The 24,519-nt window shown below is 56.2% G+C and overlaps 1 protein-coding gene and 2 non-coding genes across 5 annotated transcripts; 1 reads left to right on the top strand and 2 right to left on the bottom strand.

The window, feature by feature from the left end:
• Nucleotides 1-962: 962 nt before the first annotated feature.
• Nucleotides 963-11,650, bottom strand: LOC104011720 (sodium/nucleoside cotransporter 1). Of its 3 annotated transcripts, XM_009464014.2 has the most exons (18): nucleotides 11,631-11,650; nucleotides 9,838-9,967; nucleotides 9,668-9,765; nucleotides 9,119-9,210; nucleotides 8,480-8,669; nucleotides 7,973-8,114; nucleotides 7,070-7,183; nucleotides 6,595-6,672; nucleotides 6,139-6,219; nucleotides 5,738-5,818; nucleotides 5,476-5,601; nucleotides 4,087-4,217; nucleotides 3,709-3,877; nucleotides 3,316-3,513; nucleotides 2,783-2,864; nucleotides 2,156-2,254; nucleotides 1,594-1,705; nucleotides 963-1,500 (listed from the first exon to the last, which is right to left on the bottom strand). In XM_009464014.2, exons 2-18 carry the CDS (start codon nucleotides 9,904-9,906, stop codon nucleotides 1,377-1,379), a joined length of 1,986 nt encoding a protein of 661 aa, XP_009462289.1. In that variant the 5' UTR covers nucleotides 9,907-9,967; nucleotides 11,631-11,650; the 3' UTR covers nucleotides 963-1,376. The 3 variants fall into 3 exon arrangements, with proteins under 3 accessions (XP_009462289.1, XP_087594351.1, XP_087594352.1); XM_087738225.1 differs by lacking the exons at nucleotides 963-1,500; nucleotides 1,594-1,705; nucleotides 2,156-2,254 and having other exon boundaries at nucleotides 2,290-2,864; XM_087738226.1 differs by lacking the exons at nucleotides 963-1,500; nucleotides 1,594-1,705; nucleotides 2,156-2,254; nucleotides 7,070-7,183 and having other exon boundaries at nucleotides 2,290-2,864.
• Nucleotides 11,651-12,754: 1,104 nt separating this feature from the next.
• TRNAH-GUG (transfer RNA histidin (anticodon GUG)) lies at nucleotides 12,755-12,826 on the top strand. Its single transcript has one exon. It is a non-coding gene; the product is annotated as a tRNA-His (tRNA).
• A 305-nt stretch (nucleotides 12,827-13,131) lies between these two features.
• On the bottom strand, nucleotides 13,132-13,203 carry TRNAH-GUG (transfer RNA histidin (anticodon GUG)). Its single transcript has one exon. It is a non-coding gene; the product is annotated as a tRNA-His (tRNA).
• Between the last annotated feature and the right edge of the window lie 11,316 nt (nucleotides 13,204-24,519).

Genomic DNA, 24,519 nt, shown 5'->3' with positions numbered 1-24,519 from the left:
GCGGGGCGCTGGCATCAGTACTGGCAGCTGCACAGGGATGGGATTTTGCACTCCTGCCCTCCTGGCCTCCCCTGCTCCCCAGGGTGAGCCTCCCTGCCCCTTACTGGGCAGATGCTGAGGGAAGCAGTGCTGCTATGGGCACCGGCCAGCGCCATGGTAAGGATGCTCTACCTCACATGGGGCACTTGGGAGTGGGGCGAAGGGGAGACCTCCCCTCCATGCCAGGCGCTGCTTTGGCACGTGTGGGTGTCCAGCCCACAGGACTCACCCCTCCTTGCCCACCTGCCATACAGAGACCTTGTATGCCATGCCCAGCCCCATAGCATGACGTGGTCATGGTTGCTTAGCATCACCCCTGCTTGGCACATGCTGTACCCCAGTGGCAGCTAGCAGCACACGCTCCAGATCCCGCTGCCCTGAAGTGGGAGGCAGTGATGGACAGGCAGTGATGCTCATGCTTGGAAAGTAAAGCACCTTGCGTTGCATTGAGCCTCCCTTGTGCCCATCAGCTTGCTCAGGCATGCAGCAGCTGGCAGAGCATGGCAGTGGGCAGCAAGGCTTGCAGAGAGCCCCAGTACTACCTGCTTGGTCTTGCCGCAGAGCATCGCCTTCCCTAGGGCTTTGGAGGAGGATGCCCGGTGCCAGCAATGCCACCCCGCATGGTGGTGTCCAAAATGGTGGCTCAGTGCAGCCTGGAGGGGGAGGGAAGGGAACGGGCTGGGAATGTGGCATGCTCTGCGGTCCTGGTGCTTTATTGTTGGGTCATTGTAAAATAACAATGTACATAACATGGCCATGTTCGCAAATGGGTGCTCTTGAGTGCAATAAAGCAAGAAGGACTGGCCTGTTCGCTGGCACTGTGGTCCCTGCGGAAAGATGCACCCAAGCACAGCAGGACGGGGTGGCTTTGTGTTCAGGGGAAGGAATCATCTTCAAGTAATGGCTTTACCACCATCTGTACCCCGCAGGGGAGAAGAAGGTGGCCGGGGCTGGACCCTAAAGCTGGCACCTGGTGGAGGCTTGGCTTACAAGGTCTGCCGTGAATGCTGGCTACGGTAGCTGGGGTTGCGGGGTGCAGCCTGAGCAAAGCACGTCGTGCCATGTGGGACAGCCACAGTCAGGGGCCAGAGCGGGGCTGAGAGCAAGCACACGAGGATTTCCATTATTTATTTGGGAGCAGTTCCCTTGTGTCTGTGGGGCCAGCACCTTAGGATGCTGGTTGCAAGGTGCACACGGCTGTCTGTCTCATCAGTGAAGCAGAAAAGACCAAATGCACAGGTCTCTCCTGGGATTTTTTTCTACCTTTGGGGCCAGGCCTTGCAGACCCTGGTGCTCCCAGGCCCTTGCCCCCAGACCAGACAGCTGCCTGCACATTTCTAGGTTGTCCCCATGCAGGATGTGTGATTGTAGTGCCCACAGCACTGCATCAGGCATGGCATGCTCTCTGCCAGGCCAGCCCAGGCTCCTGTGAAGGAGAGCGTCCCGTTCTCAAGCACCGAGCTGGAAGGAAAGAAGCATGGTCAGGACGAGCTGCTGCCTCACCACCTGGGTCCCCAGGCAGGACCATAGGGCTCTTGAGCCCTTCACACCCACCTGGCAAAGAGCTGCTTGCAGCATGTGTACATGGTGTAGCTGGTAGAGCTGAAGTTGGCGGTGCTGAGGAAGGTCACACAGTCACCCAACTCCGTTGGCACATGAAGGAGACCTGGGGGACAAGGTCTCCTGGTTGGGGCTCTTGAGGGACCGTGCATGCAAATCCCATACCCCGAGCATGCTTGCAAATCCTGTACCCCAACCCTGCTCGCAAATCCAATGCCCTGACTATGCTTGCTTGCAAGGTCCCATGCACTGTCCCACTTCAGCCCCAAGATGGTTGCAGCAGTGACCCCAGGGAACTCCTTGCAGTGCCCCAAAAGCTGCCCTTGAAATGTCCCCAGCCCAGATGAGGATGAGGGGCCCCAACAGAGCTATTGGGCTTGGGCAGCCCCTGGCAAAGCCATGAGAGGAGAGCAGAGGGTTTGGAGGCCCTGGCAGAGCCATGGCGAGGACAGGCCAGCCATCCCCATCCCTGCACCTGCATTTATAGGGGTCTTCAGCCCTTTGCCTGTCCCTCCCTGGTTCTTTCTGGCTCCGCGGGCTGTGGGCAAGGACCTACCTGCCAGGCAGGCATTGAGCATAGAGACGCAGATGCCAGTCAGCAGGGCTCGCAGCACGATGGAGGCTAAGTCGCCCTTGCGCTGGGGTACCATGGAGGCTGTGGGGACAAAGCAGAGACTGGGGTGAGTCAGATCCTTGCTCCAGCTCTACCCTGGGCTGGGGACAGATAGGGATGTGTCCCAGGTCCCCAGCTAGCTCTGCCACATAGTGCCCTGCCCACTCCAACCCCTGGTGTCTGGGGGACATGGTGATCCCAGCCAGCGCCCAGCACGCTGTCTGCCCATCCTGGCAGTGGTGGGTGCTGCCAGAGCACTGTGCCAACCCTGCACCCATGGATGATCAACCAGAGAGCCCTTGGTGCTCTCAGCACTGGAGTATCTGCTCTTTGCCCCATGGCGGGGTGGCACCTGGGCTTGTGGGACATGCACGTGCAAGAGCCCATGAGTGCAGCGCAAAATCATCCTTATCACATCATGCAAATCCTGTTTCTTATCTATGTGCTGGCAGAGAACAAACATGGAGGCTTGAGGGCAGCAAATTCCTCCTGCCCCAGCTGAGCCCTTGCTTCCTTGGCCAGGATCCCCCTGTATTGTGCACAGGCACCCAGGACGCGGGTGACACTCACCCAGGCCTCCCAGCATGATCCCGATGGAGCTGAGGTTGGCAAACCCACAGAGTGCAAAGGTGGTGATGGTCTCGGCTCGCTCCTGGAGGGCACAGCAGCAGGGGACGGTCACCTCCTCCCAGGAGCAGCCCCAGAGCACCATGTTGTAGCTCCCAGCCCAGCCAGACATGATGGAGATAAGTCCCCCACCCCAATCCTTTTTCCTTCAGCTATTTTTTGGAGCAAGGATGCAGATGGTAGGCAGCCTGCCCCTGGGAGAGGCTGGGCTAGGGGGACAGGGGGCCCTGTAGCACCATGATCTGCCCCACCAAGGTGCAGGATAAATGGGAAAGGGCTTCACTGACTCCTTCAGGAAGACCCTATACCCAGCAGTTAGTGAACATCCAAGTCTAGTTGGCCATAGGTGCCCTCCCACCCCCAACACCATCACCTCCCTGTCTCCCCACCACCCATCTGCCTGGCCAGGTCCCACGCCCAGTTTTGGCTGGCTCCATCCCTGCCCTGTGCCTGGCAGGGCGGCAGGTGCCCCTCACAGATATCCACTGCTTCCGGCTTCCATCCCACTCCTCCAGGCCCGACAGACGGTTCTTCTTGTATGTGGCCAGCTGCTGGTACGCCACAAACTCGTTCAGGAAGATCTTGACCCCCAAGAGCTCAGCCACCAGTGGTGAGTCTGCCCAGTCTGCCCCCATGAGAAAGGCCACGGGCATGAGGACGTAGGAGCAGATCACCTGGGAAAAGCATTCCAGAAGGGAGCAACTCAGAGCTGACCATCTGCATAGCCCCTGGCTTGGGAATCCGCTGCCAGCATTTGCCAAACACCCAGCAAGGGTCTTGGCAGCCTACTGAGGTGGTGGGCAAAGGTGGGGATGGGTGGGGGATGCAGGATCTGGCAGCCCAGACCATGGGGCTGCCCTTGGGGATACCTGGAAGGAGAGCCCCTCGATGTCTACCATCTCCCCAAACCAGCGCAGGGCAGCATTGATGAACTCCAGCACTGCCAAGAAGGCAATGAGGTTGGCTGCAATGTTGGCCACAAGCCCCACAGAGGCGGCAGCCCCATTGCTTGCAGCTTCCAGGATGTTCCGCTCTTCCCTGTGTGGAAAAAGACCTCAATGGGGTCATGTGGCCAGGCGTCCCCTGTGCAAGATCAGCTCTCACTCCATGGATGTCTGCACAGCACAGGCTCTCCCAACCTGGGGCCACCCGCGATGTCCACTTGTGCCCCCAAATTGCCCCCACGGCTTCCCCACACTGGCAGGATGCATGTAGCCCCACTCCACCATCCCTCTCCTCACACTCACCCACTGGAGAGGCAGATGCTTGCCTTGCCCTTGAACTTGGACTCTTCCACTTCAGGGTAGACTAGTTTGGACATGGCAAGGGCGCAGGGCGCAGCCATCACGGAGGCTGCGATCAGTGATGCCGCATCTATCTGCAATGCACAGACCATGGGCTTAAGCACCTCTGTGCAAGGCTGTGCCTCATCATGTGCCACCCCACGGCACAGGACGTGGCTAGCATCAGCCAGTGATGCTCGGAGCAGTTCAGGGCTCTTCGTTTGCTCAGGGTGGGAAAAATGTCTCTCTTTTTCCCACCTCAGCTGGCCACAGCACATAGGGCAGCTCGCCTGGACAGAGGCATTGCTGGAGCTGCAGCAATTGCGGCCTCAGAGATGTTACTCTCTCCTGCTGTTTGACCTAATCATGATGATTCTTTTCCCTTCCTTGTTCCTTTTTATCAGTATCAGAGCAGTAGGTTGTGCAACATTGCAAACTTCTACCTGCTGATGAAGAGCCAAGCTCCCAGTCTCACCCCTTCCCTGCCCGACGAGTGGCAGCATCTCATTCCTCTGACCTTTCACCCTTGGCTCCCCATTTAAGAAGACTAATTAATGTTTAAATAGCAGGAGCTCAGCCAGCAGGTCGAGGGGAAGGTTTATTCCCCATTACAGAGCACTGATGAGGCCACGTCTGGATACTGTGTCCAGGGCTGAGACACTGATGAACTGGAGAGGGCATCCCCAGGGGGGTTGGGCCACAGGACCGCCAAGGCGATGCTGGAGGAGTGGGGCTTGTTCCGCTGGGAGAAAAGAGGGCTGGGAGGGTTGTAGTTGCTGTTCCCAGCTACTTGAAAGGGGGTTGGAAGGAAGACACTGCTCAGAGGTGCGCAGTGAAAGGGTGAGAAGCAACGGCACAGTTTCAGGGGGGAAATTCCAGTAGGATATAAGGAAAAAATTGTTTCCTGTGACTGAGGCACCTGTGGGGTGGACCAGAGAGGTGGGGGGAGATTTCCATCCATGGGGATGTGCACCACCAACCCAAACAAGGGCCTGGGCATCCCTTGGGTTTTGCCATCACCTCATTCGGGCAGGAGGGTGGATCAGAGACACCCAGAGGGTCCTTCCAGGCTAAATTATCCCATCATTTAGTGAGATTTGCCCTGCTCACTGTGCAAGGACATGCAGTAAGGGTCCCATGGCACTGCCTTCTACCTGGCAGAGCTCTGGGCTTTTGGCCAGGCCAGTGAAGGTGAGGCTGGACATGAAGGCACCCTGCCCTCATCCTGCTTATGGAAGGGGACCCATGGGGCACCTGCTGGGGGTCTTCTCCCACCTGCAAGTCCAGGGCAGTTCTTGCATGTCACGACCCCATAGCAGGGAGCATGTGGCATACATCTGCTCGTGCACTCACCCCAAAGGATATGTAGGCACCCATCACGCTGCCTGCAATGGTGGAAAAGCCACCAGTCATCACAGCGTGGATTTCTGAACGGGTCATGTCTGCAAGGTATGGGCGGATGAGCAGCGGGGCTTCGGTCTGCAAGAAAGAAAGCCCTGTTGTCCTTGAGACAGAGCCATGCAGGGCTGCAGGTCTCCTGGGAAGATCCCCCCTTTCTCCAGGGCAGGCTCAGCTGCAAGGGCTGAGGAGCTGAATCCCCTGCCCAGGACCTTACCTGTCCCACGAAAATGTTCCCTGCCACACTCAGGGTCTCAGTGGGAGTGGTGCCCATTGAGACCTGAAGCAGCCAGGAGATCTGGAGAAAGACAAGGCCACCATGTTCACAAAGGCTCCTGGCACCCTGCCACCCACCCCATGAAGCAGGGCACCGTCACGGAGGTGATCTTGGGAAGCGCCCACAGATCAGGTAGCAACATCAACTCCAGGGCTGGGCTTTCTCAGGAGGACATGTGAGAAAGAGGGGGGTTGTGTCTATTCTTTTAAGCAGGACAAATCACCCCAAATTAGTACCATGCCCATTTTCCCAGGACATCCTTCAGCTGATCAAGTAGTCAGAGAACCCACCAGGTTCTTCTCCTTTCCACCACCATCCCAGAGCCAGGTGTGAGGCCCTACCTTGACAATGAGCCACTGCATGACACCGAGGTAGTAGAGGATGGACATCACACAACTGAAGAACACAATGATGGGTAGAGTCTGCAGGCAAGGCACCAGGGCACAGGGTTAAAGGAGAGCTGAGCAACACATCTAAGTACACTGGAGGACCAAGCCCCTCTGTCCCATGAGCTGGGCGTGGTGTGGTATTTTATAGCCAGCCCACGCTATTGGGGTGCCACAACACTGGGCCAGGCTGGCAGAAGGGACAGAGACCAGTGCAAATCCCCCATGGCACTGAGGAGGTCCACAGGTGGGTACAAAGCTGAGGGAGACCTATCCTTGAGCTGGTTGAGCTCTGCTGCAGCAAACCTGGCTGCGTTTAGTTCCGTGCTCTCCAGGACCCAGCAAGGCAGCCAGACCAGAAGAAAACCAGGCTCTGCCTCTCCCTCCCCATACCCCATTCCCCAAGCTGACCTGAAAGGCAAAGACTTCTTCAATGAGTGTGTTCCCAAAGACAAAGCTGGAGCCAGCTGTGGTGTAGCCCAGGAAAAACTGCAAGTGGAGAAGTTACATGGTAGGATGGAGATCTCCATTAGCTCTTCCCCTGACATCTCACTTCTGCCTAGCAGGGGTCTGCATCCCCTGCCTCACAGCTCACTTCACTACCCCGCCAGAGAATTGCCCTCTGAAACCTAAGGTGGGGACACTGGTGGGCTGTCTCCAAGCCACAGGACACTGCTCCAGCCTGCAAGGGAGACTGCACCAAAGGTTCTGGGCTGCTGCAGAAAACCAGGAAAGAGCTGGCTTTTCTCCAGTCCCAAACAAAAATTTTTGTGAGCATGCAGTCCCTGCAGCTTTTCCACCCCATGCCACCCTCTGCTCTTCTTGCTTATCCTGGGGGGGCTACGTGGAGGGCGCAAGCTCAGGCTGGGGCAAGCAGATGCAGTACCTGGATCTGGTCACCCAGCCACTGGAAAGCTTGGACGCCAGGGGTTGTTCGGAGGACAAAGAGTCCAAATAAGAACTCCAAGCCAAGACCCCAGAAAACAGCTCTCCAGGACACCTGGGGACCAAGAGCAGAACGAGGACTGAGATGTTAGCAAAGCCTACAGACTTCCCTCTGTGGCTTCTTGCCCCTTCGACAGCTGCACATGGCAAACACCATTACAGTGTGTCCTGGGTGAGGGTCATGGGGATACTTATAAAGAAAGTGTCACAGAAACCCACAAACATAGGTTGGTGATAGAGGAAGAAAATGAGCTGGTGCAACTCAGGAACTGGCTGGTGGAACATAACTTGCCAGGCTTACCCAGGAGGAGATGAGCAGAGAGACCTTCTGATGGTTTGACTGGTAGTACAGACTTGCTAGATTAAAACTTCTTGTTCATTAACCGTTTGGATGAGGCAGATGGAGGGATAGCCCAAAATAATGAAGCAGGTTGGGTTGGAAGCCACTGGGAGTTCAATCACTTCTGTCACCCAGGGCACCCAAAGCTCAGGCCCACCCTCCACCCACAGGCACCTGAAGCTCAGGCATGGGTCTGGTGCTGGGCCTGACTCACTATGAAGGACATGGTGAAAAACAGGATGAAGGCACCCTGGGGGAGCCCTGGGTTGAGCGGTGGGAAGGAGAGCAGTGAGGTAGCTTTGGGGTTCCATCCACCTGACGACCTTGGCTCCCCAGGCTGTGCCCAGCTCTGCCCAGGAGCCCTGCGGGGCTTCTGCTTCCTCCAGGGAGCTCCAGCAATGGGCCATCAGGGGATGCCAGTGGGAAGGAAGCACTTGTTCCCCAGTGCTGGGTGGCCACCTCCTGCGAGGGACCAATGGCCAAGCCATCTCCTGAAACACATACTGCGCCGTGGTGCTTGGAGCAGGCAAACAGGAACAGCACCAAAAAGCAGAAGCCAGCTAATGAGATGAGCTGCTCCGGATTTCTGGAGGTGTCCAAAGCCAGCCATGTGATCAGGCCTCCCAGGAGGGCCACCCACAGCAGCCTGCAAAGGAAATCCCAGACTGTCACAGAGAGGATGTCCCCATGGGGAGAGCAGCTCATGAAGGGCACGAGCTAACTGTGTGGGAGATGCCACCATAAAGTCCATGCATCTGAAGAAACCTGGGGCTCGGACACAAATGAGGGGTGGGAATAGCCATCATGCTACTGCGGCAGAGTAGCAAGACATTTCTGCCATGGCTTTTAAGTGGTCCCCAGGCTGGGCTGTGCCTCATCATTCATGAGGTGCCTGCATGGCACTAGGGCATGTGCCCATCGCCACCAGCTGTTGGTCACGCTGGCAGGGCAGCCATGGGAGGTGGGACCTGGGCACTGGGAGGGATCTGGCCCTGCCTTTTCCTGACTCACCATTTCAGCCATGGCCACGACTTTTGGAAGCATTTCCAAACGGGGCTGAGGAGCAGCAATACCTTTGCCCCACAGTGCTTCTTGAAGAGGCTCCAGCAGATGAAGAAGACAACCACAGCAGTCATGACAACCAAGGCAAGGGCTCGCTGGAAGTTGAGCCAACAGGCCGCAATAAAGTAGCACAGGTAGGCTGGAAGAGGCACATTGCGGGTAAGAAACATCAGGGCTGTAGGATCACAGATTCATAACACTACCCAGGGCAAACAAATGAGGTTCATTTCCTCCAAATGTCCTTCCCTGGCCACCCTTGAGGCTCCCATCTGTGCATGAGGAAGACTTAGGGAACACCACCCCAGCAGCCAGGCTCACTGGTGACAGCACCTCAGCTGTCTGGGGGCACATGGAACAAGTAGAAGAGGCACAGCAAACCCTTTGGGTAGGTGGAGAAAGGGGAGGAGGACAGTGAGGTGCAGGTAGCCCTCATGGACAGGAGTGGTAGGGTGAGGAAGGGGCGGGTAATGGGGCTGGTGAGAGCAAATACAACCTCCACACAGGTGGTCATGCCCAGTGCTTGGAGGCTCGGGGCACAGCCAGCCAAAGGGATGCGGAGATGGGGTCTCAGTGTTAGGAAGTCCTCACCTACTCCAAGGACTCCCAGGACGACCCTTCTCAACACCTTGGCATGAGCCTTGCAGAAGTGCTTTGCTTTGGATGCCGGCTGAAGGGCCTTCCTGGGGAGAGTCACATGCCAGAGATGTGAGAGACATAGAAGATGGATCCTGAAGATCAGCCCAACCCAACTCAACAGACCCAGGTCACGACCATGCCTCCCAGAGCGTGCTTGTGGCAGCAGCACAGTGGTATAGGTGGGCGATGGCCTCTAGGCTCTGCTGCCTGCTCCCCGGAGGAGTGAGCTGGCCTGTTATGGCAGGAGACACCCCACCACATACCCCAACACCCTGGGCAACATGAGTGGAGGCTTGCTCTGGGTAGCTGTGCTATGGGGACAGAGACCTGCCTCTGCCACTCTGCACAGCCATATGGCACTGTCCCTGCTATGTGGGCAATACGACCTTACTCTGTTCCCAGATCAGGTTTGGCTCCAGCAGAATTGCTGGCCCAAGGATTACAGGCTTGCTATGACACTGGAAATACCCTACATACACGCTTCTCCAGGGGGTATCCTACCTGCAGTAGGAGGAGAATCTCCCTTTCCCTTCTCCTCTCCTCTCCTCTTTGTTCTCACCCCATGGACCATCATGTTCCTCATAGAGTCTCTCCTCCCCCTGGAAAACATCATTAGCTGGAGCACCCTGAGCAGCTCCTGTACCCCGACGGGAGGGGAAGGGGGGACTTACTACGGAGGTGAAAGCTGGATTATCTGCACCCTTCTCAAGGTTGTCCAGGGTTATCTGGTTTTCTTCCATCTCCAGAAGTGCCGCAGCTTCAATGCTTTAGAGAAACAGCACGGTGAGCGACCAACGCTGGCTGGGGAGAGAAGGAAGAGATCAGCTCTGGGAAGGACAAATGTCCAACCACACTTTTCAATTTTGGGTCTCCGAGAGGAGAATGCCCTTTGCAGTAGGGATTCAGAGCAGTTCCTGCATCAGAACATCAAGGGACCATCCCATGGGGTCCTCAAGCCATGGGGCTGGTGTGCTGACTTCCTTGTTCTCCTGTAACTCTGGGCAGGTCTTTGCTCTTCTGTGCTTCAAAGGGATTACAGGAGAGGATTAGGTGCAGCAGGGAGAGCTGGTACTCCTCCTCCAAGTTGGTGGCAGTGGCCACTGGCCTCCATGAGCCCCTTTGCAAGTGGGATTTTGCAAAAAAATAAATCTGGCTGCATCCCTCATTGAGAGCTCTTGGTGCAACTAAGATAAGGAAGAAGGCCCTTTCATGTTGATAACTAGTAGAGTGCTGGAGCAATGGGTAGGAATCAGTGGTAGTTTGCATGGGGCCTGGTCCTAAAGGAGGATCATACTGGGAGAACTGTTCCAGCAAAGCCATAAGAACCAGTGTTATGCCAGGGCAGGAACCCTTGGAGCATCCCATTTGGACACCCTCCCAGTTCCTCTACCTGGAGAAAGATGAGAGAAGAGCAGAGAAGCCAGAGAAGGCAGCTATCGACCATAGGAGCACTTCTGTGTGAGGACAGAGAGAGTAAGGAGTTGCTCTTGCTTTGGAGAAGAGTCATAGAGGTTTGCATGGAGAAGGTGGAGATAGCAGGGTCATCGCCTGCTTCCCACAGTGTGAGAATTAGGGTCCACTGAAGGGAACGACCCAGCCTCAAATGAAATGAGTGGAAGTCAGGAGTTTTGGAGAACATCCCCCTGAACGTGGGACCTCATGGCAGCTGAAGGTGGCAGTGGGCTCCACAGGCCAGTGTAGCCACCAAGGGGGACCACTGAGGTGTGCTGACCCCCAGCATGTCCCTGGGATTGTGGCTCCTCGGCAGCAGAGCAGGACGCAGGGCCATGATAGGAACCCAGGACTCCAGAACTTCTCCAGGGCCTTCAGCACCCCTGGTGCCCCCCTGGGGCTCAGGGACCCCTCACCAGGACCCTGGCAGGGATCAGGAGGACACCCCCCCTCCCCAGGCCCACTACTGTTTCAGGGATACCTCCCCAGGATCCCTCTGGGCTCAGTGACCCCTCCAGCACCCCTAGGGCTCTGGCCCACCCCAGGGCTCCCAGCTCTCATCATCCCTCCCAGGCTCAGGACCCTGCAGGACCCCATGGCTGATGCCACCTCCATGGCCCTCCCCAGTGGCATCCTCCACATGGCTCACCTACCTTTTGTTTTGTTTGGGGGTGGGGCCACGTGGTCAGGCAGCCAATCAGTGGGGCAGCAGCTGAGCACCCCCCATGTGCCCCCTCACCCCATCGCACCCTGTGTCCTCGGGCTGTGCCCGTGCCCCCCACTCCCTCCTGTCCCCTGTGGACCCCCATGGCCTCGTGGTGCAGTGTGGCTGCACGCCCCTCTGCCCTCCCCACTGTGTCCCTGCACCTGACGCCCTCACACCCCCCATGTCCTCGTGCCCCACACCCTCAAGTCACCATGCCCAACACCCTCACGCTCCCCATGGCCTCGTGCCCTCCCCATGCCCCACAGCTCCCCGTCGCCCTGGCACCTGCCAGCCCCCCGTGCTCACCTGCCAGCCCCGACGGCCACGCAGCTCCCGGCCCCGCACCCCGGTTACCGATTAACAGCTCGGTCCAAAGAGCTGGGCTGGGTGTTGCAGGGCCGAGGCTGCCCCGGCTCCTCCCGGGGATCACGCCCTGGTGCCCGGCCGCCCATGAGAGCCTGTGGGGGAGCCCAGTGGGGCAGCCATGCCGAGCACCGTGCCACCCAAAAAAGGTTGCCTGGGATACTTTCACTCGCAGGTGAAACGAGCCTTGAGGGAAGATATTAAAAGCAGAAATCCAACCTTTACGCCACCCCAGGAAATGCTTCCCAGAAAAGAGCCGGGCACATGCGGCCTCCAAAGCTGTGGCAGTGCAAAGTCGTGTCACCTGGTCCCTGAGCAGCGCGGGATGGATGGGGCTGCAGCCAGCAAAAATGTTGCCTGCCAGTGTGTGTTGGAAACCATTTTTTCATGTGGGACAGTGGGAGTCGCATCCCCATGTGCGTGCACCCAGCTGGTATCTCCCTGCTTTTTTTTTTGCACAGGGAGCAGCGAAGCGATGTGGCTCCGAGGGTGCCAACACTGGGGAGTAGCAGGAATTGGTTCAGGGATCACTGATTAATGACACCACAGGATGCTTGGGGTGTCCACGCAGCACATGGTGCCCCTATGCAAATGCTCCTTGTGCCAGTTCCTCAGCACCCATGAGCAGCGCTTTCTCCCTGTGGATTTTATTCAGTCCTTCTGCTAAAGCTGCCTAAGTTTGGGGTTGGTGTAGCGTCAGGGTGCTCAGCACCTGCTCACACAAGTCAGTGCGTGGATGCCAAGGAGTAAAACCTTGAAAGTGGCTTGTGCAACGCTGGTGTAAACCCATCCTGGTATGTGCAAGGCTCCTCCAGCCCGCTGTGACACTTGTGGGCTCCTCGTGCAAGCACCTGTGGGATGCCCACAGCCCGGGCACCGCTCGCCCGCTCACCGCCTGCTCGGCCAGACCCAGCGCCTCACTTGCCAGCGCAGAGCGGGCGTGAAGACACCGCGCCCGGGCGCCACGCATGGGGAGGCGGCCGCACCCCGCCCCGCGCCGCCAGCTCGGCGCCGTCACGGACAAGGGCCGCCGGGCCGACCACTGCGTCCCAGAGCTCCGGTAGCGCGCCGTGATCGTATAGTGGTTAGTACTCTGCGTTGTGGCCGCAGCAACCTCGGTTCGAATCCGAGTCACGGCATCGCCTCGGCGGTACCACGGCATAGGGGCTCCGGCTTCTTTTTCCACCTTATCCCCGACGCCGCAATTATTTAATTTTATTTTAATTCCTCGTCGCGCCGTTACTTATCCCCCCACCGCCCTGCAGGGTCCTCGGGCTGGGCGTGCGCGGCCCGGCCCCGCAGGACCGCGCCCCGCTAGGAGCCGGGGAAAAAAAAGTGAACTATCGGCGCGACGTGGGAAAAAAAAAAAGATTGAAATCGTCGGATTTAAAGAAGAAAACCCAAAATATTTGGAGCCCCGTATGCCGTGGTACCGCCGGGGCGATGCCGTGACTCGGATTCGAACCGAGGTTGCTGCGGCCACAACGCAGAGTACTAACCACTATACGATCACGGCGCGCTACCGGGGCTCTGAGCACCCTACGCCGCGCGGCGGCCCTTGTCCGTGACGGCGCCGAGCTGGGGGCGCGGGGCGGAGCCGCGAGCCTCTCGCTCCGCCCCCGCTGCGCCGGGTCTCCGTGGCGCCGCGGGGCGACTGGCGGGATCCCTGCTGGGCTGTGTGCGCCTGCGCGGGGCTGGCCGCGGCGGGGAGCGGCCCCTCGGCTCGGGCCCCCTCCGAACCCGGCCCCTGGTCCCCACCCGGCCCCTAAGCGCGGGCTGTGGCCGTGGTCCTTTCCACGCCTCACACCCTCGCCTGACCTTAAACCCCGACTCTCTCCCATCTCTAATCCTGTCTTACCTCCTTCCCTGACCCCAGCCCCGATTCTTACCCCAATCCTAAACCTAACGGCCCCTGGTTTTAACTCTCTCTAACCCTACTCGTAACCCTATTCCTTCTTCTCTGGACTTGGCCCAGCTCCAGCCTGTGATCCTGACCCCGTCCCTGCTTCCGGCTGTAACCCTAACCTCCGCCCAACTCTTATCCCAACCCTTCCCTCCCCTCATCTTGCCCCGTATCCTATCCCTCACCGTGTCCCTAACCCTGACCCCAACCCCTGCCCTGCTGTAATCCCACCTCTCACCCGTGGGTATTTCACAGGGAATAAAGTTTCTCTTCACCACAACATTAAGGACTCGGCACACCAGGGGGGCACCTGCGGAGAGGAAGGCAAGGGACTAACGATGAAATTGTCTTTGTGGCCCAAAACGGTGGCAGGTATCAGTCTGTGCTGCCATTCCTGTTTCTTCCTGGTGAAACACACATTAATAGTTAATGACTGTTTGCCATCACCACTGTCGCTGTTTTTTACAGTGCTCCAAGTATTAAAGGATCTTTTATTTTCACAGATATGCAAAGAATTCAAAATACCTGCGATTAAAAGGATTTCTTTGTGTAAAATATTTTTAGAGCAGTCATGGCACTTCAAGGCACTCGGGTGGCCCAGATGACTCACACCTCTGTGCTGTGTCACGGGGAAGATCTGGTCACAGAAACCTCTGTTCCTGCATGTGCAAGGAGCTCATCACTCGGCATCATGTATACACACCTGTACGTGTTTTGCCTGCATGTGAGAGGGTGCTGGAAGAAGCAGAGGTCTCCTGCTGCTGTGCTGCCCATTCTGGGCAGGGGTATGTCCCTGCACCACGTCTGTCCTTGTGTATCTGCTGCAGCTAGTGAATCCTAAATCAAAAAGAGTCTTCCTGAGGCTTAGGACAAACCAGAGGAAGGCCCTGTGCACCTTGATTACTCTGTGAAGCAATTACTCCTGCCACCCTGACCTCCTCATCTTGCTCATATCCAACCCAGAAGAACTCAGAGTGGTGGAGAAAGACAGAATGGCCTTTTGTGTCCTCCCTTTGTCTACGCTCACCTCTTTCTTCCCTCAGCCCCTTGCTGTTGACTTACCCTGGGCACTGGTGTGCATGCTGGTCCCTCAGCGATGGTGGGAACCTTTGCAATGGGAGATGCTCTCCACATCATCAAACCTGGCTGGCCGGGAGATGGTGGAGGAAGGGGCTCTTTGGTGGTATCCCTGAATGAACTGGGTGTCCATGTGGCTTTTGGTACTGCCCTCCTGCCCCAGTGCTGTCCTTCTCCCTCCCTTGTCTGCTCTCCAAGGATCCCGATCTGTCCCTCCCAGCTGCAGAGACACTGCTCTTGCTCATCTGTGGCCAACCCTGTCACCATCTGTGTTCTCATGCTGGACCTAAAGTGTGTGCAGCATCACTAGTAGGAGATATGTGTCTCATGTCCAGGGAGTTAACCACCATCATCAGCCCCTTGGCTGCACCATGGAGAAAGATCTGACCACCCAGACATCTGCAGGACAGAGGGCAGCTGAGCTGTAGAGGTGGGGTCGTCACAATCTCTGAATCTCAAGGCACGAGCTTGTGGAGGAGAGAGGTCCTTGTGCTGCCCTGTGCCTGGCCTCTTGTGCCTTCCTCCACACTGAGCTGGTGGTGACACAATTCCACTGAGCTGGGTCGTGTCACCAGTGAAAGGACAAGCCCAGCTCCATGCCAGCCTGCTCTCATGCACAGCCCTGGACAATTGCTGTGTTGAGTCTGCACAGCCATGGTGGAGAAGAAGCACCCAAGGGAGAAGGTGGGATGGTGTGGAGATGTGGAGCACCTCTGGCAGAACATGCTGACCGTGCCCAGCGGGGACAAAGAACCTACAGTGAGCATGCAGTGACCAGGGGATTCTTCCTCCAGCACTTGCATGGGCAGGCAGAGCAGGACCCCTGAGGTTGGTGTCCACCATGGTCTTGATCCCATTTCTTGGCCTGGTGTGGTGCAGGGCTCACATTTGTATTGGTGCGTGCTGGGTGCTGCTCACACGGTGTGCATGGCGCAGGCTCCTCTGTGGGCAGGGAGGAGGTGGTGAGGCTCATGGTCTGGATGCTCAGCAGACATTTCTGGAAGGGGGAAGCTGGCAGAATAACAATGATCTCAACTGCTGGAACAGGCGTGACTGAGATAAACACTGCAGCGATAAGGAAGAGTTGGCCAAACATGGAAGTGAGCAGGGAGGTGGCGAGTGGACATGGAGATAAGTGGCAGGGGCCTGGTGGGTGCAGAAGAGGAGGCATGAAGCTGCTGCTACCCATCACTGGTGGTGGTGGCCCTGTCCCAGCATAGCTCCCTACCCATGGGCTGCCTTCCCTAACAGGATTCGGATACGACTGCTCCTAATGAAATTGTGCCAGGTTGTCAGGGCCCCAACAGCCCTTTGCTGTGTGGTTTTGTCCACAGGATGCTGCTGGTCTGGCCTGGATGGTTCGGACCTGCCAGGACATGTTCACATGGCGTGGAGGAAAAGGGATGAGCTTGTGGGGGCATTGGGGAATGTCTGTCTGCTGGCTGACCTGATCCCTTCGAGCTCTGCTCAGCACCTGGGAAGGACAGCTGCTCCAGGCAAGACTCCTTTGCTCTTCCCACCCTGCTCTGTTCTTTGGTGGCATTTCTCCAAGCTCTCTGATGCCTGTGGGTTGCATTCAATGGGATTTTAAAGGTGTCTGCAATGTTGAAGTGCCGGTGCAGCCAGGCAGAGAGTGCTGCTGGGCCCAGACGTTGCCACTCCATGGCAAAAACATAAATCTTCTGGCTGGCACAAGGACAAGAGCAATTGATCACTGTGTAGCTGTCTTGGCTGCTCTGCCCCTTGAGTGGTCTCTCCAGCTGTTCCCTCACTGGGGCAGCCCCTGGCCTCCTTCCCCTGTCTCAAGGAGGCTGATGGAAGGCAAAGTGATCCCCACTGCCTCTTCTTTTGGTCTCAGATCCCTAAAACAGGGTCAGGAGCAGCGCTGGTGCCCAGGGAGGCAGGACGGATGCCAGTGCTGCAAGGAGGTGCTCTGTGTTTTACTGGTGATAGAAAACCATGCACTGACACAGGCCAGCACTGTTATCTCTGGGTATTCAGAGGTGATAAATTCAGCTTGCAATTTGCTCTGCTGCTGAAAGCCCACCTTCCTTCCTAAGAAAACCAGAGCGACTCCACTGAGTTATACCATCTAGCCCAGTATCCCATATTCCCATAACCACAGGCACTGCCGGGTCAGTGCAGGATGCTGGAGAAAGGGCAGGCCAGGGAAGGGTCCTGGGGCTGGAACAATTTTGGAGGTGAAGGTTTAGGTGGGATTTGGGGGTGAAGGACAGCACGTCTGAACTAGGAGACAGTTGCAAGCAACCTGACACAGCTCTGTCCCCACCATCCACCTCCCCATGCTCTTCTAGCTCATGAGACATGTGCTCCAAGGACTGCAGGAGAAGGACTCAAGTATTTTGTGACATGAATGTTCAGCTGTGATGCTCTTGAGAGGCTTTATGAGCCCACAACAGTGCATGAGATGGTCCTGGTTCTTCTAAAGTCCAAGCTTCAAAGGGCATTTTCCAGTCTGCCAGCACTATGCAGGGCAGGCAAACAGGATACAACAGACTGATTTTTCTGCTTTGTTATGTTTTGGGATCCTCTTGCCTGGCTCCGGTGTCGAGAGAGCAAGGAAAATGGTCCTCAAAATGTATGGAGCAGGGATTCACCAAAGCTGTCCTGTCCGACCTCCAGGGAGCACAAAGCCTGGATCAGCCTCTTGAGCCCTTTCCTTGTGGGTCCAACATCCAGCTGGGGCTGGGATGTGATAAAAGCTTCCCAGGGGAGAGTCAGCCACCCCACAGCCCTATATAAATGCTGCCACATATTCGTGTGTGCCCTGCCTCATTCCAGCTGCCAGCCCAAGCTCTCACTCTGCCTTTGTCTGCACCACGAGCAGGAGCCTCCTCCCGCAGCAGGGATTTATAGCCTGCACACAGGCACCTCTTAACCCCTCTTTGTGATGCTGAGCAGGCCAAAAACAGGCAGCCACACGCTGCCAGCCAGTCTGCCCAGCCCTTGCCTCTCCAGGTCTTGCACTCCCCTCTGAATTTGACTTCATTTTCTGCCTCCCAGTCCTTTTGGAGACACAGCGCTGGGTTGGTGGCAAAAGCACTGGTTCCTCTCTGTGTGTGGGGAATAGCCTCTGTTTTGCTCTTGTCCACCATGCCCATCTTCGTGATGGTTGATGACAGCCCTATTAAGAGATATAAGGGGGATGCCAGGAGTGGTTCACAGCTCCTAGGCAACGTAAACCCAGTGAGAGTCTGTCTGGAGAAGGATTCAGCTGTGTGAGTGTGGCCATTGCAACTGGATTAATCAAACCCACCGTTAACACTTTCCTGGGGCACAAAGGTCCCCTGCCAGCCCCAGAGCACAAGCCTCCAACTGGCACGTCGCTCTGATTGAGCTGCAAATTCTCCAGCTCCTTAGTTTGCTCTGCCTTAGATCAATGAGTGCAGGCAGCTCCGATCAATTCCACTTTACTGCTTGCTATCGAGTTCAGATCTGCACTCTCCCAGCTGGTCCCGCTTCCTTTGTTCATTCAGAGGAGGAATTCAGGCATCTTGTCCCACCTGGAAACCACTGTGCCCTTGCAGGGTCAAGTCCCCTGGTAGGGGCAAATAATACCCCACGGATGCAGATGTTCCTCCCTGCTCTCCTCACCGGAAGGCTGGTGATGAAGGGGTTGAATTTGTGCTACGGCTGGAGCTCTAAAAGCGTCAACCTGGCTGGGCAGAGTGTGAAAGCAGGTGGCTGGATGAGGCCATGAGATTTGCATGATATAATATAGCTGTTGCCACCAAGCCGGCATCTGTCATGAGGTTTCCCTGCCACAGGCCTGGTTTTGCTGGGAAAATACCGCTGCAGAGAGCTCTTGTGGCTTGGCTCCCCTGTCCCCATGGGCACCAAGTGTGGCTTCAGCTCTCTGGGGCTTGAGCCCATGCAAAACGATTTTATGGAAAAAAAATAACACAAAAGAGTTTACATAGTGGCTGTTCAGAAATTTCCCTCAAACCCATACCTGGCATTTGTTGGTGAAAGATGTGTTTCTCACACTCTGTGTCAGTCCTGAAGTAATTTTTTTCTCGTATCTGTCACCCAGTTCTCTTGCTGGCCTGTTTCCAGGCTGTGCCTGGATTTGTGGAAATGAAGTTCCCCATGGCTCTCCACACCTCGTCAAGTGTTAATGAAATAACGGATCACACCATAGAGCAGTTATGACACTCAGGGTCGTGGATGTGCAGAGGGCTGTCAGTGCTGAGCGCAGAGGCAGAAAAGGTGCTCGGCACAGCTGAGGCGACGACCGATGTATCTGGCTCTGAGCTGGCAGATGTCTGTCAGTGAGTTGTCATCTCTTCTTGTGGTCAATTAGCATGGTTTCAATTATATTATCAACTGCATAACGATTTCTTTTGACAGAAAGGTTGGGGAGCTGCAAAAAGTGTCTCTAAGAATTTGCTTCATTTGATAAACGCACATGCTTTGGGCATATCCTGCATGTCTGGACAGACAGAGTCCAAGTGGCCTGAATGCACTTACAAAGCCCGGGTCTGCATCATGTGTGCAAGTGTTGATACAGAAATGTCCTAGTTTGTGATACTTTGGAGGAGCAACGTGTCACATCATATATGGGACTTGGCGTGGGCCCACATTCTCCATGTTCCTCCTTGCTTTCCCACAACATATTGCTTGTCTTTGGCCCTTGCCACCCCTGTGCAACTCATTGCAGCAGGCTGGGGTGAGAAGGGGCTGTAGAGCATCTTGTGCAGAGCATCCCTTCCATGCCAGCCTGCTCTCTGCCCTGGCAGCGAGCTGGGATGGGTGGGCATGACCTCTCCATGCCATTTCCTTCCAGCCTGATGGGAGCTGGGATATCTGGAAGGCATGAACAAAGCTTGCAGGCTCCTAACTGCTGTGGAGCAACTGGTGGGGGATGTGCTTGGTGTGCAGAAAAGGGGCTGCAAGAGGGACGCTGCCAGCCTGGGAATGGCTCGCCAAACGAAGGCATGCTGCCTGGGAGCAGTATTCCTGCACATGGGCAGCTGCTGCAGTGAGAGCAGCCCATCTCACCCACTGCCCAGTCTTTGATGGTGTCCTGGTGCAAATGTGTAGCAACATTTCCCCTGGATGTGATCCCTGCCTCTAAATATTTGCAAGGTTACTTGTGCCAGTCTTTGTATTTATCAATGCTTGATGGATTTCTTTCTGTGGATTTGTCCGATCTTGTTCCTAAACCACGTAGCATCTGCAGCGGCCCGTGGCAGGGAGGGCTGCTGTGTGCTGAGTCACCTCCTTGTGTTTATCCCTGATCTACCGGTCTCTCCCCACCCTCCCCCAGCCACGCAGATCTCTGCCCTGTGACCTCAGTTGTCTCTTTTCTATGCCAAAGAGCCCTGGTTCATCATGCACCCCATGTGCACCCCATTGATCATCCTGTTGCCCTTCTCTGCGCATTTTCCAGCTCTGCTGTATCCTTGGGATGGGGGGACCAGGACTGCAAACAGAATGGGACTGACCAGTGGCACCTCTGACATCATCTCTACCTTTTCCTAACCCTTCCTATCAGTTTTGATGGACAGGTTTTGCAGTTTTGACCTCTGCTGAATGCTGAGGGGATGTATTCATGGACAGAACTCCCAGTCTCAGAGCCCATCACTTTAGACATGAGGCAGGGCTTGGTTTCCCCATGTGTGTCACTTGCTGACACTGGCTTTCATCTTGTTTTATTGCCAAGTAGCTCAGCCTCTGAAAGTCCTCCTGCAATTCTTAGTTTTCATCTGCAGTATCCAGAATAATTCAGTATTATTAGCAGACTTTGTCACTTCTCTACTGACCTCATTTCATCAAAGGATCTGCTTGTGAAAATGCAGGTGACCTCTCTCAGCTGGATCACCCTCAGGTGCCTGCTGGCTCTTTCCAAGAAAGCCACTAGCTTTAGAAAAAAGACATTCACTTTAAGAGAGCTGTGTCAACTCTTTCCCCATATGTCATATTTATCCATCTGTCCTCTTCTAACGATGCCAGTTTCCTGCTCCTTATGCCAATATTTGTTCATTTGTAGAGAACAGATGTGTCATTTATCAGTCTGTGGCTCTTTGGCTGCCTCCTGGGAAGCATTTTTGGTGTCACTGTTGCCATCTTCCAGTCCTCACGTCCCCTGCTGTACCCAGACTTCGGGAGAGGTTAGGGTGTCACCCAGAAGACGTGACATCCTCCTAGTCCCTTCTGCGCTGCGCAGCAGGGCTTGTGTAGGGTGGTCCTGAGAAGGGAAGGGGCTGGAGTCATCACAGACATTTCTAAGCTCCTGGGGATGGCTTTTATTCGAAGCTGTGGAAGAAGCGCCTGGAGATTCAAGGGGCTGCATGCTTCCTTGCAAGCCAGGGGAGATGCTGGCATGAGGGGTAGCAGCTGACCCAGCACTTGACTCAAGTGACATGTTGGCAAGTGTCAAATACTAAATTCAGCCCCCACATCACCAGTGGGTGAATCATCTTCCAGCACCTCCTCAAGAGCGTGCAGGAGCAGAGACCTTCTCCTCTGAGTCACCAAAAGCTGCTACCTGGGGGACGCTGGACTGTGTCCACACTGCCCAGGGTTAAACTGGAAGGGAAGGTTTGCCAGGGCCATGAGTGGCCTGAGACCTCTTAGACTCAGGGAAGGTCCCCTGTCCTGTTCTTGGCCTGGGCTGCCAAACAGGGCTCCTGTCCCCAGCCGTGGGTGAGCACAAGGAGCACTCAGGGTAGCTGCAGCAGCGACTCACACCCAGGAGGATGGGTGAGGGCTGAGGACACACACAGCTCCCTGCAGGGCTGGCAGGAGCCCGGAAGACGTTGCCTGGCTTCTTCTTCCTGGTGCATGCTCCGACCTGCCTGGGAAGTGTTTACCCAGGCAAGCAGCTATTGCTGCCTTTGGTGAGAGGAAGGGCCATGAGCTCCAGCCCAGAGACGACAGAGAAGAGCATCTGGACTCTCCAGAGATGGAGTAAAGGGTGGGAGCAGAACTCCTGGTGCAGAGGTCCAGCCCTGGGTCCTTGCTGGCCACTGCTGAAGGCCTTCTGTCTCCCCTGTTCCTGAGGTCCGTAAGAGTGAGCCAAAAATCACTCTGTGCAGCCACAGGTTGTTCTCATCCTGACTGAGGACTGTGTGCACAGCAGCTCCACTGTTGTCCTTCCCTCCTTCCTGGGGGCTCTGTGGGTCGCGAGCAGTGCAAGCAGCAGGCAGCCCCTGGGGCTGCGTATCCCGCTGGGGGGGTTTCCTGCCACAGCTTCGTGAGAGAGCAGCCGAAATGTGGAGTCTGGCATGCAAGTGGTGCAGCCTGTGCTCCCTGATCCTCTCCCGTTTGCCAGTCCTGCCCTGCGTCCCTCGCCAGTCCCTACATGAGTGATGCTATGTGACAGCCATCTGTCATGGTGATTCGCTGAGCTGTGGGGACTTGCAGGCAGAGTGGCATCGCGGCCACAGCTGTGGCATCAGGGCCAGTCTCTATGGTGCAGGCATCAAACCCGGGTCCCATCGTGCATCAGATATGAGGAATGAAACAGTTGGGGATTGGAGCAACACCAGCTGTGGTGTGAGACACAGATGGAGTTTGGCTTTGGTGGTGCGAATGCAGAAATCTGTCGCTGCTTCTTCAAAGCTGAAATGAACTGCTGTGAATGGAGGGATGTCACTGGTGTCTCATCACAACTGCAGAAAAAATATGAGCAGCCCATGCCTGTGCTGAGCCACGTGGGGTGTAAGGATCTCATTTGGTCTCCTTCGGGACTCCCCTTCAAAGTTCTCCAAGCACAAAGAAATCTCCCAAGGGGGGGTCCCATCCTAGCTATGGTCTCCTCACCCTGCTGCCCCATGTTGCTGTCTGGGTGGTTTGGTCCAGGGGAAGCCAATAACATGCTCAAATCTGAGCGCTCAGGCGGGTCCAGGGATCTTCTTCTTGATGCCCCTCCAGGCTCTGCTGAAGCCTCAGGTGAGGACAGGATGTCCCACAGGGCACAGATCAGAGAATGGGGCTACCTTGGGCCAGGTGTCCACCTACCAAAAGGACACAGAGTAATTTGGAAGAGAAACAGGCCTATCAAATGGTGAGGAGGTGCTGGGGTCTTAGGTGGGCTCAGACCACAGACCCTCTTCGATCCCCAGCATGGCCCTGGTGCAGCTGCCTCACCAAGGAGGGAGCGATGGAAGGGATGCGACAGGACGGGATGGGAAGGAAGGACCTCTGCAATTCCTCTGCCATGGTAGTATTTTTTAAAAAAAACCCACCACCACAAGTTAGATCCCTCCTCGGTCACCTCTCAGGAGATGCTGAGCGTGTGTTTTCCAGGCCTGAGATTTTAACAAGAGCCATCACCAACAGATGTTGCTGAACATCCTCCTTGGTTACTGACAGAGGGTGGAAGTACTCTCAAGCTCATGTGCCATCAGCCCTGCATCCTCCTTCCTTCCAAATGCTGGACAGACAGATTTATTGAGAACCTCTGTCTTTTCTGCATTTTAATAACAATCTCATCATCCCCATCTGCCGGGATTGAGGTCTGCTGCTAGACCTCAGACACTGCCTTGTATTCACTCTGTTCCTGGCAGACACTTTTTCTCCTCCTGATGCCTTTTGTGTCTTGCATTCCCTACGCTCTGAAATTTCCAGTCATGGTTTCTGGGTGCCATGGCTGTCTTCTCCCTAGGGAGGAAGCTCTCTTGATGTCTGGTTGGACCTGGGGGGTGTGGCTGGGTTTCTTGGGCAGGAGTGTGCAGTGTGCACATACTGAATAAATCAGCAAATCTGTGATTTGGGCATGTCTTCGGCATGTGCCGTGCCACAGCTGGCACAGGAGGCTCAGCTCCTCGGCAACCCAATCCCAGCTCTCCTCCTGTGCAGGGGCTGAAAGGAAGGGGGGTTCACCACAGGAAGCTTCTCTCTCCAGGCATCCTCTCCTCCCTGCAGCAGGTACCTTGACAGCCACATCCCAACATCTGTTCCCATAGTGGGGCAGGAGCCCGGCTCACAGCGTGAGGACAGGCAGGACCACACTGTGGCATGTCTCCCCCTCACTGCATGCCCCTGCACAGCTCCACCTCTGTGGCGGTCCCACTTTCAGAGCATCATGCCTCTGGCCCCCTTCCCTTTCAGGCATGGTTGACCATGGCCTTTGGGGGATTCAGACTGAGAGCAGGCCTGGGAGCAGGTTTGGGTGGATGGTGTGTGCTTAGGAAGGGGTGTGGAGGATTCAGGGGTGTAGGTGTGGAGGCAGAGCTGTGCACAGTGGCTGCTGGGAGTTAGGAGGGCACGGTGAAACAGCCGGTCCTGGGTGGTAGGTGAGCAGCGGTGGTGGTGGTTGGTGATGGGTGTGTGTGCAGAGATAACAGTCAGAACACGTGTAAGCGTGCTATTCTCCGCTGCGACGGCCTCAGCCTCCGCTGCCATGCTCCAACACACCACTCCAAACACTGCTTCCCTGCTCTGCATGCTTGTCACTGCTGGCCCCTTACCAGCAAATCCAGCCCTGCCTGGGCTGTACCCGAGGGCACGTCCTCCAGCCTGCATCCTGGCCCCATGCGTCCTGGGGCTCTGCACACTTGCTCGATGTCCCTGCACACCTAGCCTCTGCTCAGACTTCTTCCTGAGCACCTTCCCTTGGCTTGTCCCTGCTTACCCCGGTCATGCGGTGTTTCTTGTGGAGGTCCATGGTGCCAGCCTGGTGTTTTGATGGCTGTAGCTGGAGCGATCTGCTTTGCAGGTCCTGCAAGGGGCTGGTTCCGTGAACACCTCCTAGGCAGTGGATTTGCCACCGAGGGACCCTTTATTGCTGCTATCTTGTTAGCAGCCTCCCCAGCGGCCCTTCTCCTGGTCCCGCCGCAGGCACCTTTCCTCTGCTCCCGGAGCCGGGCAATGCTCCGGGGGAGT

The sequence above is a fragment of the Nipponia nippon genome, unplaced genomic scaffold (genome assembly GCF_047370975.1).
Source record: "Nipponia nippon isolate SJK-2023a ecotype South Korea unplaced genomic scaffold, ASM4737097v1 scaffold_62, whole genome shotgun sequence".
Lineage (NCBI taxonomy): Eukaryota > Metazoa > Chordata > Aves > Pelecaniformes > Threskiornithidae > Nipponia > Nipponia nippon.
This window is presented reverse-complemented; position numbering and strand designations above follow the sequence as displayed.